Source organism: Rhea americana, unplaced genomic scaffold, assembly GCF_003343005.1.
Source record: "Rhea americana isolate MKP2758 unplaced genomic scaffold, rheAme1 scaffold_323, whole genome shotgun sequence".
NCBI classification, from domain to species: domain Eukaryota; kingdom Metazoa; phylum Chordata; class Aves; order Rheiformes; family Rheidae; genus Rhea; species Rhea americana.
Genome location: NW_028186450.1, coordinates 23,969 through 37,486, shown reverse-complemented (window position 1 = coordinate 37,486; position 13,518 = coordinate 23,969). Strand labels below are relative to the sequence as shown.

Genomic DNA, 13,518 nt, shown 5'->3' with positions numbered 1-13,518 from the left:
TGACATAAATTCCTTCCTAGCTACTGAGGGGAGGTTCTCTTCTTTATTCAGGTTCTTTCAGATCTGCTGACACCTTTTGTGGCTTCTGTAGTTCTATTTTTGGAGGTATTTGATGGAAGTATTAGTATTATCCTGTCATTTTTCGTTTGAACTTGTTTATAGAAGAGTGATTAACCTGAAGTTCAGCATCCTTCCCTGACTGGTAAGGATCTGTAGCTCCCTCTAGTTGATTGTGACTCTTGGGAATCTCTTCCTATAGTTAATGTCCTAAAAACAATCATATGAACTCAAAATGCAGAGTAAAGGTTCATAAAGAAATATTCAAAGGAAACGCAAAAGGCGTTGTTATACTCTGAGGAAAGATGGGACATCAGGTTCTTTTCATTAGCTGGCTCAGCCTGCTTATTGGGTAAACTCATGAATTTTATGGTTGAAATATATGTATTCATAAAAGCTGTTTGGTTTTGAAATTGAGTGGACAGACTTCAAATCTTTCAAATCTACCCAGAGATCCCTTAAAGCATTAGCAGTAGAGAGAAAACAATCTCTTTGCTTTTCTGAATTACTGAAAGAGGATATTGATTTATAATGATGCCTAGGGAAGAATCTTTCAAAAACTATTATATCTCTTCTAGCTTGAGATATTAAAGGCCTATGAAGGGAGATCAGAGATAAGCAGAATATCAAAAAAGATCTTAAAACAAAAGAGCTCTGTGTTGAACATGATTTGTGTGAAGATTTTAGTGTGTGTGATTGAGTGTACCTCCTCTGGATAATCTGGTGAAATTTCAGCAAAATTGGAAATTGGAGTCAGAAACTTAAAGGTAATTCAGACTCCTCCTAATTCAGTGAAGATTATCAACAGATAGAGGAGAGAGATCCCCTCTAGTGTCCAACAGCGAAGAAAATTAAAAGACTTGGACTTCTGTTACTTTTTGTGATAGTTGCCAGTTTGCCAATCGATACTGCCAGCCTGGTCCCGAAGGACATGTACTCAGAGAACATRTAGGTAGAGTTAGTTGTGCTGAGTGTGCTGGACATGTCTTCAGAAAACCAGGCTTCATTAGTTCTGCTTCCTCTGTAACACCTTTATTCTTTGCTTAAAAGACAATATACAAGAATGTTGCTAAACAAATGTTAAGAAATTAATTAAAAGAGGCAGGGGAAAGGCTGTAATGTAGGTGGTGAAACCATGAGTTTTTGTTAAATACAACTACTAGATACTACTGACTAAATACTACTGTAACATCTAACATCCTCATGTATTCAGTAAGGACCAAGGGAAAAACTGAAATAGAGAAGGGGATGGCTGAGAATATAGAAGCAAAATCTATAAAATGAGGAGGGTTCTAGAGGAAAATACTTATAAATAGAATCTAGGCAATACTAAAAACTTGTTTAACCATTTGTGTCTGTAAGAAGCTTTAAATTGATGGAAGTTTAAAACAGAATACATCCAAGGAAACTAAATGTGCGATATTTAGAGGGAGAGAGATTAAGGAAAAGAGCAACAACAATATGAAAACCCTAAAAGGTAAAGGGCTGTAACAGTGACACTACTGCTTTCTCAGTTTTGGTGGACAAATTTTTTTTTAAACCATCTTTTGAAAATTTTGAGTGAATGCTTGTACTTTAACACAATAGACAACTGCATGCTTGACCTAGTATTAAGTAATGCATAAAAGCCTATTCAGGAAATGACTTAGAACCCCTAGGGGGAATTAGTATCCTCAAAGTACTCAAAGAAAATAGAAATACGTACTTTCCTTAATTTTCCTCTTTGAGAGAAGGTGCAGCTAGTTTTTTTTTAAAAAAAAAAAAAAACTTTCAAATTAAATGTAGGAATGAGAATTATTAGATGTGTGTTAGATCCTGCTAAAGTGCCATTTTGGGAGATAAGCACACTGTTTATCATAAAAGGGATCATAGAAGACAAGAAGGTTAGCACAAATTCAGCCTCAATTTAATTTTTCAGTTGGGAATAAAATTGCAAACCACCCATAGTGAATGTAAAATGCAGGGCATAAAATATATCAAATTGATATAAATGAATGAATAAATGCATATTCCAAGCTACTGTTGGAGATGTGAATAGTTAGAAATTTAACGATTTTATATCTTTTTAATATGTTATAGGAAGCAAGAAGTCTTAAAGAGTCCTTTAGTTCATTGTTTGAACTTGCTTCTTTGGCAGTTCCTGCTCTTATATATGCAAAATCAGTTGGCTATGTAAAATAAAAATCTCTTCTGGAATCCCATATCCAAGAGTGCCAGTGAGTGCAGAAGTCACTAGCCAAATAAAACTTATATGAACTATAAAACATAGATTCTTAATCAAGACCAAAACTTTCTGATCTGAAAAATTCTGTTAAACCATTCTGGTCATACATCTGGTCAACCATAGATGGTTCTGTAACATCAGAACTGCAAGTGTGAAACAGGGAAAAGCAGAGGAACATTGCTTGATGGGAGAAGATGATCTTGGGGATTACTCGGGAAGGTGTAGAAGAAAGAAAGAAGTATAAATTTTTGAATGTGTTTAGTTAGCTGTAAAACTGGGTGAATCACTTACTGACGAGATTCCCGTGAGTTGAAGACAGAAGTTTTGAGAACGCCTTTCTTGTTGCTGTGGGTTTTGTTCTCTCTTACTATGTTGCTTTGCTTTGCGTACAGATAGGGGAAGAGAACTACGTTCTGGTGTTGTGCCGATGGCAAGGTCTACCATTTAGTCTTAGCTCTTAATAGGCCTAGGTAAGGGATTTAGCAGAAGATAATACAAGAAATAATGTGACAGCTATTCATGTATATTAACACTAACATTCTAACTCTAATGACTATTTCAGGCATTTTATGCCAACAAGTGTTTACTCAAACTAAAGCAGAAGTTAGGAGATAGAAAATGACATGAGAGTACAGCTTTCTATGGACAAAGGAAAATAGAAATGTTTAAAGTGCCAAGTAAGCAATAAACATGGCTACCTTACTTGAATTAAAATAGAATGGCAAGATAGTATATTTTTATTCATAAAATTTGTAATTATTGAAAGTTCTTAAAAGGAAATATTAACCATGATTGCATTCGTGTGTTCCTGAGCCTGTGTTCATAGAGACTTTCATCTGCAGATAAAATTATTGATGTGTATCTTTCTTACAAAAGTTTTAGTCTTTAAACTTAGGAAATGTAGAAAAGATAGCTACCTACGTAAGTAATATCTATTAATAGTATTGTATTACAAATTGATAATTGAAAATATTTAGAAGACTTTATTCTTTTTATACCTGATCTTACTTGTATTCWTTTTTACGTAATCTGCAGTTGCATCCACTTCACATCTCTGTAATACATAAATTTACCATGTCATGCCTATATTACATTATTTTTTGAGTACCACTGAAAGCCTGATTAACTTAAAATTTTCAAGTCTTTTCAGAGTGAGCGCTTTTAATTCTCATGCTTTCCCAATCTCATATGGGAAGTGCCATAATGTGACACACCTTTACACAATGGTGACAATGCCAGAAAGGCCTATTTAACATCTATTAGTAAATTATAATCTTAATTCACATCTTACATTTCCTGTTCTAGATAATAGGAGCTGTAAATACAGAATACTTGCAACTCCAAAGCTAATTGTGCAAGGCCATATGCATATGGTAATTAAGTGTATTTCTGTGATGTAACAGGAGTTTTTGTTCAGTTTCAGAAAACACTAATACTCCCTGGCCATGAAGATTGGATAAGAAGCATTGAGTGGGCAGTCTGTGGTCAGTATGAAAGATGAATAAAGTGGAATAATGGTTTTATGATAATACTGTTTTATTCGTCCAATTGATTTTTTTGACGTACTATAGCTTTTAAGCAGTTTGGGCTGTGGATCTTTTTTCTGAGATCGTGATATAAAGTCTATGGTAATTCCAAACTAAGACAAGCCGATTATTAAAAATAAAGGTGAAACTTTGTGTCCTACTAAAAATATAAGAATTATTGAACCTATATGGCAATTAATTTTTAGTTACAGGAATTATGACTACAGTAAGACTGATACAAAACACTCATATCTTGTGTTTGCCTGCGTCAGGTGTGTTCACTTGGCTGGTACGTAGATGAAAACAAACAAGATTTTTAGCAACTTGTCCTTGTGCTTATATCTGTAGTTGAGTGAGAAAGAGCTGACTCCTTTTTCGAAGGAAGTGGGAAATAGAGGGGAATAATCTTCTCCCTGTCCTTTTTTTATAGGAATAGTTTAACAGATGTTAGCTAATCAAATATTTCTTGTAATGGCAAAAAGAAAATAAAATTAGAGGGAGCAACCATCCTGATGAATGAAAGGGAGTAAAGGAGTTCTTAAAAAGTATTAAGTAGCTCATTGTRGGTGTCAGAGCCATAAATAATAGGGAAGCAAATGTATGGTATTTACCATAAGGCAGCGTCATGCCTTAAGAGCAGGGAAGTGTCCATAGTCGGTATGTTCTAAATTAGTTAAGAGTTTGAAATGGGGGAATGAGTTGATGTTGAAATAAAAACAGCAATGTTTATGATGCTGTATATAATGTGGAAAATCAGGATAATGCTGTAGTGAGTGTTTAGAAAGATAGTAAGTTAATCATGGCAATGATTCCAATGAAAAATATGTGAAAGTATGTCTCTCTATTTTTTTTTTCTTTAATCTAAATAGATGACGATCTCTTCTTAGCAAGCTGTGCTCAGGATTGTTTGATAAGAATTTGGAAAGTGTGTACAAAATTGAAGCAATTTCCAGAAACTGAAGATGATTCCATAAGACTGAAAGGAAATGTTTTTACTGCTAAAAGTAGGTAACAGCTGTAAAATACTCTTGTACAGATTCTTTCTAGTGTATGTGTTAGTGTTTTGAGGGCAAGGTGCTTACCATCTAGCTTGTTTTATTTTTCTTGTATTAGAAGAAGCTAAGACCAACTTGACTGYCTTATTTTTATACATTCATTAAAAAATTTAGTGGATTTAAAGCAGTGGCTATGTGAAGTTAAAGGTGTGCTATGAAAAACAGTAAAGCAGAGTAGTATCTTCATGTGTTTTTATATGTATTCCAACTGTGAGTACACTGTTCTGAGATATGTTTATCTGTGGGAAGTAAACTGTTAAACAGTTCTGTTCCAGTTTAACATACCTTTAATTTTTGTTTCAAATTCAGTGCAGTAAGAAGTACTAGTATTACTTAACCCTTAAAAAGATGAGAGAATGGATGAGTATGTGTAGACTTACTGAGTCATTATTTAACATACTGCTTAGGCACTGTAACATTAAAGGCTTGTAAAGCTGACATGAGATGAGTTATTTGGCAATGTAGGTAACAGAACATTATATACTTTTTTTGTATGTGTAAAAAGTGCTCATGCTGCTTACTGCAAATCCAGATTCGTTGTTTGAAGTATCTTAATGCTTGTTTTTACAGTCATTTGGAGGCAAAAGTATGCTTAAGAGTGGGTAGAAGCAATTTGAGTGTTTATTTCAAAATTACTTGAGAGTTCTCCAGGAATTCTCTAGTACTACTCCGAGGCAATAGGATGACATGTTGCTGTCAATATGGTATGCAAGGCCAGCATCCAAGTAGGTTTTCAAAGAGCTGTTCAGTTTTAATGGGCTATTGGTGGATGATGAAAGAAGCTGATTGTATCTCTAAAGATATCAGAAATGATATGGTCTTTTTTCATATCTGACTTTTAGAAACAATTGTTCTTCTCTCCAATTTGTGGTAGATACTGTTAAAACATATGCAGTTACCTTGGAGTCTGTGTTGGCTGGTCATGAAAACTGGGTGTATGCAGTTCACTGGCAACCTTCATTTTTCAAAGGTAAAAAAGATGCCAAACAACAGTTGTATTAGGGGTTGTATACATTGAGTAGTCTTTACATCATATATGCATTGTTCACTTGTCACTGAGGACTATGAAAATGTTAGAATTCTGCAAATTGTTTTCTAAGTAAACTGATGTTTTGGCTGCATGTGCCACAATAGCACATCTTGCTAACAGAGAATCTCTCTGTGGTTGTGTGTTGCGTGATACTGTGTCTTTGTCATGTTTTCTTTTATGAATGAAATACAGTAACTGAGCCTTTATAATCAATGTTTTTATGGAATAAAATTCAAATTTGTTCAGTATGTATTAATAGTGCTAGTATTTTGTCTTTGTAAATTTATTTGAAATGTCTATTTCTTGGAAGGTAAGTATTAACTCAAAAGCACTCTTGTTTTTCTTGAACTAGAAAGGAGCAAATAGTAACATTCAGAAGTTTCGTCTTCATTCTTGGATGTATTAATACAATGTGCCAGAGATTACTTAATTATTGATTTTGGCTAGCTAACATGTAGTTTTAAAACATTAACTTAGACTTTTATTGGAAATTTTTTACAGATTCTTTTATTCTGCATCTTGCTCTAGTCTTCATAAATCTAGTCTTCTTAAATCCTTAAATTCTAACAGCACTGTTTGCAGTACTGATTTGTTTGTGCATGTCTGCCCAAGTCCTAGAGGAATGAGATTCTTGATTTGACATGCTTGTAGTATCAGAAGGCAATACAAATAAGTATCTGATGTATTTGTATTGACAAAGGGTTACTGGTGTCAGGTGACTTCGTCAGTACAAAGCACAGTTTTACTAGTGTATGTGCAGTATTTAAGCAGTATAGTGCAGTAAGAATGGCAAAATATGGTAAAAAAAATGGTAAAGAAAGGTATGGACTTGCTTGAGAAATGTTGGCTTAATTATCTGTTCTCTTACTTTCTATTTAAAAGCACCAACAAAAGATTTTTCCTTTTAAAGCAAGAGTTAGACAAAATAAAAGCATGCAAGTCCTACACTGTAACCCAAAAAGCCCTGTCCTGTTAGACCATGAAGTTTCTAGGTGTCTCTTATCRTGGTTCTACATACATGCATTTATGCAGCTGCTTCTGTTCTATAGCCTGTCCAAACTTGAGTTCCCAAAATAGTTGTTGCTCTTCAGTAGAGGCAAACTGATCAGAGAGGTGTACTCAGAGCATTGCTTGCTGCTTCTCAATGAAGATAGGAGATCGTGTACTAGTGTAAGATAATTGCCTCAGGAGACGCMTACCAGTGTTTCCATTCTCCAAGGAAGGTTTCTCAGCAGTTCTTCATGGAATTTCCTGCTTTGCTGATGAACCAGCTCCCTCTTCCTGTTCTAACAGTGTTGGGCTATTGCCTGGAACACTGCAGTGGACTTCAGAGAGCAGTACTTACTGCTGTACGTACTGCAAGGTGCTAGAGTCTGTTGAAGTCCATTATCAAATCTGACATTTAATTTGAAGAACAATGAATATTGGCATAGAGATTATTTTATTTTAAAATGGTAACCTTATGGTAAATATTCAATACAGAGATCTTAATCAAGGAAGCAAATGAAAACTGCTGTGCAAGTCTCTGTGTGAAGCTCTAGCTTTTCCTCCAAATTTAAATTTTTTTTCAGTATCAATTTGGAGAGAATTAAATAGTAGAATGTGATTGTCTTTATGTGTATGTTTTATATTTTCTTTGGTAAATTATGATTGAAAAATATGATACCTTCTAATAAATGCCTTGTAAAAACACAGCACTTATTTAATCTGGCACTTAACTGCTGCAGTTTAAATCTCTAGTAGTGAACAATTCTTTTTTTTTTTTGGGGGGGGGGTACGTTTGGATTTCAGTATAACTAAATTCTTTTAGAAAGCATTCTTATAGGTTGTAGGATAATCTTCTCCCTTGTGCTGTAGATGGCAGTATGCAACAACCAATGAGACTACTGTCTGCATCAATGGACAAAACTGTGATCCTCTGGGCACCTGATGAGGAATCTGGAGTCTGGACAGAACAGGCAAGTGTCAGTCTTTCTCATAATACATAGTATTTTGGTATTTTTTTTCCAGCATCATGTATGTATTGGAGTGAATACTTCATCAAATGCTGGGAGAGAGGCAAAAATATTTTCCAGCAAAAAATTTCATTTTGACATTGTGTTGCAAGTAGAACTGTAGTTGTCAAAAAGATGACGTTGTAATGCAGTATAATTTTTATTACTTTTTAACTTGCTTATTACCGTATTGAGGGGTTGCTGATAAGATTTGTGCTCAAATGTCATTCATAGACAAGCAAGTCAGGTGCCACATAGTAACACAGTGTGCATTCTAGTAAGAAGAGGAAGAAAACACCCTAAATTGGTTTCTTATTAGGGGAACATGTACTCAAACAGTTATGACAGAGCAGCTGACGCACAATGCAGAGCCTTGTTTTATTCATAGTAACTTCTTTGAGGCTATATCATTAGATTTTTCTCCCATTTGTGCCGAATACTCACATTTCACTATATTTAGAATAGTGTTACACTATAGATCGTCCTAAACAAATAAGTAGTGCAGTCACATTTATCTAATGCTTTTTAGTGGATTTGCTTTTCCACATTCTGCAGAAATTTTGTGTTAGGTTATGCCAGTCATTGTTTATGATTTTTTCCTATCACAAAAAAAAAAATCAAATCATCCTTTCAGGAAAAGAGAAATAGAGTAGTTCATTATTTTTTTCCCCTTGTTCTGCTGAAAAGTTGTCAGGCCTTTCTACTAGAATTGGGAATCATTTCCTTAAGGTCAGTACATTGTTAGAGATGCCACTTGCTGTACCCAGACAGTTGGTACCCAACAACCTAGTTGAGATTAATTTTATAAGCCTCTAAAATCAGTTGTGCTGTAAGACTTGTTGCAGGTTTGTAACATCCTTTTATAGTCCTTTTGTATTGATTAGATCTCAACAAACAGTTCAGATCAGACATGTTAACTGCAATAATTCTTTTTCCTTTGAGGAAGGAGACTGATGCTGGAAGRCTGCAGGAGAAGAAAGGGGAATAATACATTCTATAATCTGTCCTTCATTTTCTTTTTAAATCAATATTGGGAGGAAGTAGGCAAGGAGGATGTCCCATTCTCTGCTCTCTTCCATTTCAATGTGATGAACAGGGAAACTTCACAGTATCATTTCATTGCTCAGAGGTGGGACTAGAATTCTGCTTCTAACATGGCAAATAATACTCCAGATGTGGATGAGACTTATTTGGAAATGATGATAACTAGCTGGACATACACAGAAAGGCAGTGTGAACTAGTTAAGGTACAGATTAAATTCATTGTGAACTTAAAAACATTTGTACAAAACTGGGAGAATTGTTGTAATGTGAAAGAAATCATGTTCTAAACCTTGAAAGTGCAACTTTAACAATCTTTTAATATAATCAAAAGCTTAGAAAAGCATTAAAGAAACTATGTGGGGATGGCGAGGTKTATGTGCACACGGACACATACATACATGCAGACATGCTCAAGTGAGGCACAAAGGCTAAAATATGTATCAGAAGGTGTCTGGAAAATGCAGAGCCATATGAACCATGGGGTTCATAGAGGAGGAGGGAAGAGGAAATAGGATAGTGAGTCTTGTAAGCTTAAAGTAAGTCTTGCAGCCGATGTGTTCAACAGCAATAGGTAGCAACAGATAATGAGAAACTGTTGCATCAAAACAGGCTGGACTGATGTGTAGATGAGTTGAGTTCTGATCTCCTCTACTGTTGGTGCTTTCTTACTCCTGGTTGATTGAGGAAGATCCCTTTCTGAAATGTTTATGAAAGGAGACCCTATTAAAGGGGCATGTGGCTTTAATTCAGGTGTTCATTTATTTTTCATTTATTTTGGTGCTTAACTTTGCAGTTATGATATTCCTCAAACATTTTTGGTGTGTTACAAACTCTTGTCTATAGGTGAACTTTCATTTTATGATATTATGATAAGTTTATAAGAATGCAAGGGCATTTTAATGCCCTTGAAGCGAAATCTACTTCTSGTCATTAACTCAGGTGCGGATAGGTGAAGTAGGTGGCAACACACTTGGATTTTTTGACTGCCAATTCAGCCCAGATGGTTCAATGATCGTTGCACATGCTTTTCATGGAGCGCTACACCTTTGGAAACAGGCTACAGTTGATAAGGTAAGGGGTTATTTTTATTTGTACTTAAGAAATAGTACACTTACCTGTCACTAGAGATAAGTTGTAAAGGTCATAGCAAATATCAAGTATAGCATGTCAGTTTAAAATAAATGGTAGAAATGGACCTTCTCTGAATGTAATATTCTGCTGGAGTCTCACCCCTGCCTAGAAGGGAGGCTGGAATCTCCAAGACTCTAAAGCCTGTTGGCTTTATGGTTCCCACAGTCAGCGGAGTAGACCGGAATCCCTTGTGGTTGTGCTTTGTTCAGAAATGGCAGATGAAACAATAACACAAGTTTCTTCTTGGTTTGAGCAATAAATCAACTTCTAGAAGTACTTGTGTCCATTTAGCCACTGTGGCTTCTAATAATATGCTGTTTTCAAATGCCTTTTTTTTGTTTGTTTGTTTGTTTTCCTAATAAGGACTTTGTCACTTCTATTTTGGTTAGAACACACCAGTCACTCAATTGAAGACTTCATTCTTCTTTGGTGATTTTTTTTTTAAATTTTTGTAGAAAGAATGGACTCCAGAGGTGGTGATTTCAGGACATTTTAACAGTGTAGAAGATGTAAAGTGGGATCCAGAAGGAGAATTTATTATAAGTGTTGGTTCTGATCAAACTACTAGACTCTTCGCTCCCTGGAAAACAAAACACGAAACAGAGGTACGTTTAAAGACTTTTGCAAGCTTGGTAAGAAAAGCTTTACCTGTTTGTGTTTGGAAAAAAAATATCTGAATATTACTCATATTTTAAATTTCCCAAGCTGTGATCTGTTCAGAATTGTATACATAAATATTTGGTTTGGTCATTCAATATTTGCTGTTTTCACATGCAGAATACTATGAGCAGAGTTTTAGCAATCATGTGGCATGACTGTTTAAGCTTATATTCACCTCTGGATTACTCAGTTAGTATTCTCTCAGGCTCTTAAAAACCAAACACTGCAGTAATTCAGAAAGAACACATGGCTGGTTTTAATAACCACCTATTCTCCTTGTTCAATGATTTCTTAAGCACTACTGTAGGTAATCACAAAGATACTCTTCTTTCACAGAAAGAATCGGTAAGGTTAGAAGGGACCTCTGGAGATCATCTAGTCCAACCTCCCTGCTCAAGAATGGTCACCTAGAGCATGGTAGGCAGGGTTGCATCAAGGCAGGCTTTGAATATCTCCAGAGAAGGAGACTCCACAACCTCTCTGGGCAACCTGTTCCAGTGCTCTGTCGCTCTCATACGAAAGAAGTTCTTCCTCTCATTCAGGTGGAACTTCCTGTGGTTCAGTTTTTACATGTTTCCTCTTGTCCTGTCGCATGGGACAACTGAAAAGAGTTTAGCCCCATCCTCTTGACACCCTCCCTTCAGGTACTTGTACAGATTGATAAGATCCCCCCTCAGTCTTCTCTTCCCCAGGCTGAAGAGGCCCAGCTCTCGCAGCCTTTCCTCATAGGGCAGATACTCCAGTCCTTTGATCATCTTCATAGCCCTACACTGGACTCTCTCCAGTAACTCCATGTCTCTCTTGTACTGGGCAGCCCAGAACTGGACACAGTCCTCCAGATGAGACCTCACCAGGGCTGAGTAAAGGGGCAGGATCACCTCCCTTGACCTGCTGGCAACACTCTTCCTAATGCGCCCAGGATACCATTGGCCTTCCTGGACACAAGGGCACATTGCTGGCTCATAATCAATTTGTCATCCACCAGCATTCCCAGGTCCTCTGCAGAGCTGCTTTCCAGCAGGTCAGCCCCCAGCCTGTACTGGCACATGGGGTTATTTCTCCCTAAGTGCAGGACTCTGCACTTGCCCTTGTTGAACCTCATGAGGTTCCTCACCAACCAGCTCTCCAGACTGTCCAGGTCTCTGTGAATGGCAGCACAGCCCTCAGGTGTGTCAGCCACTCCTCCCAGCTTGGCATCATCAGCAAACTTGCTGAGGAGGCACTCTGTCCCTTCATCCAGGTCACTGATGAATAAGTACTGAGTCCTGGGGGACTCCGCTAGCCACAAGTCTCCAGCTAGACTCTGTGCCACTAATGACAATCCTCTGAGCTCTGCCTTTCAGCCAGTTCTCAAGCCATCTCACAGTCCACTTGTCTAACTCACACTTCCTGAGGTCTAACCCACCCCTCATCTACCCAGCCAGTCATTCCATCATAGAAGGCTATCAGATTGGTTAAGCAGGATTTCCCTTTGGCAAATGCACGCTGACTCCTCCTGATCAGCTTCTTTTTCTCCATATGCTTGGAGATGACATCCAGAATGAGCTGTTCCATCACCTTTCCAGGGAGGGAGCTGAGGCTGACTGGCCTATCATTGCCTGGGTTGTCCTCCTTGCCCCTTTTGAAGGCTGGAGTGACCTTGGCTTTCTCCCAGTCCTCAGGCACCTCTCCCGTTCTCCAGGACCTTTCAAAGATGATGGACAGCAGCCTGGCAACAACATCTGCCAGCTCCCTCAGTACCCATGGGTGCATCCCATCCAGGCCCACAGATTTGTGGATGTCAGGCTTGCCCAGAAGATCTCTAATCCTCTCCTCCTCAACCAAAGGAAAGTCGTCCTTTCTCCAGACTTTCTCCCTTGTCTCCTTGGCTCTGGGATTCCTGAGGACTGCCCTTAGCAGTAAAGACTGAAGCAAAGGAGGCATTCAGTAATTCTGCCTTCTCTGTAGTGGGCCCACATTTTCTCCAGTCCTCCTCTTGCTACTGATGTATTTGAAGAAGCCCTTCCTGTTGTCCTTAACATCCCTTGCCAGACTCAATTCCAAATGGGCCATAGCCTTCCTCGACACATCTCTACATACTCTGACAGCATTCCTATAATTCTCCCAAGTAACCTGTCCCCTCTTCCACATTCTGTGTACTTGCCTCTTCTGTTGGAGTTTTGCCAAGAGCTCYGTGCTCATCCATGCAGGTCTCCTGCCCCCTCTGCTGAACTCTTTCTCCTTGGCATGCAACACTCGTGAGCTTGGAAGAAGTGATGCTTGAATACTAGCCAGCTCTCTTGCACCCTTCTTCCTTCTATGGCCTTAACCCATGGGAATCCTCCAGGTAGGTTTCTGAAGAGGCCAAAGTCCACTCTCCTGAAGTCCAGGGTTGCAGTCCTGCTTATTGCCTTGCTTCCTCCACACAGGATCCTGAACTCCACCATCTCAAGGTCATTGCRGCCAAGGCTGCCCCAAACCTTCGTATCTCCAATGAGTCCTCCTTTGTTGGTTAGGACAAGTTCCAGCAGGACACCCTTCCTCGTAGGCTCCTCCACCATTTGTGACAAGAAGTTATCATCAACCCACTGCAGGAGCCTTCTGGACTGTTTGTGCCTAGCTGTGTTGTTCTTCCAGCAGATATCAGGGTGGTTGAAGTCCCCCATGGGAACCGGGCCCGTGATCATGAGGCTACTTCCAGCTGTCTGTAGAAGGCCTCATTGACATCCTCTTCCTTGTCAGGTGGCCTGTAGTAGACACCCACAACAGTGTCTCCCATGTTAGCCCACCCTTTGATCTTCACTCATAAGCTCTCGAC

General features: G+C 38.0%; 1 protein-coding gene across 5 annotated transcripts in view; it reads left to right on the top strand.

Annotated features, from left to right (window-relative positions):
- Positions 1-13,518, top strand: part of ELP2 (elongator acetyltransferase complex subunit 2) — a 70,114-nt gene that overhangs the window by 37,552 nt on the left and 19,044 nt on the right. For 4 of the 5 annotated variants that reach the window (XM_085310676.1, XM_085310677.1, XM_085310673.1 and 1 more), the window contains 6 exons: positions 3,699-3,765; positions 4,677-4,811; positions 5,737-5,832; positions 7,750-7,850; positions 9,870-10,001; positions 10,517-10,666. In XM_085310676.1, coding sequence (XP_085166802.1) covers positions 3,699-3,765; positions 4,677-4,811; positions 5,737-5,832; positions 7,750-7,850; positions 9,870-10,001; positions 10,517-10,666 — 681 coding nt within the window. The remainder of the gene's footprint in view (positions 1-3,698; positions 3,766-4,676; positions 4,812-5,736; positions 5,833-7,749; positions 7,851-9,869; positions 10,002-10,516; positions 10,667-13,518) is intronic. The other variant, XM_085310674.1, reaches the window with a different exon arrangement.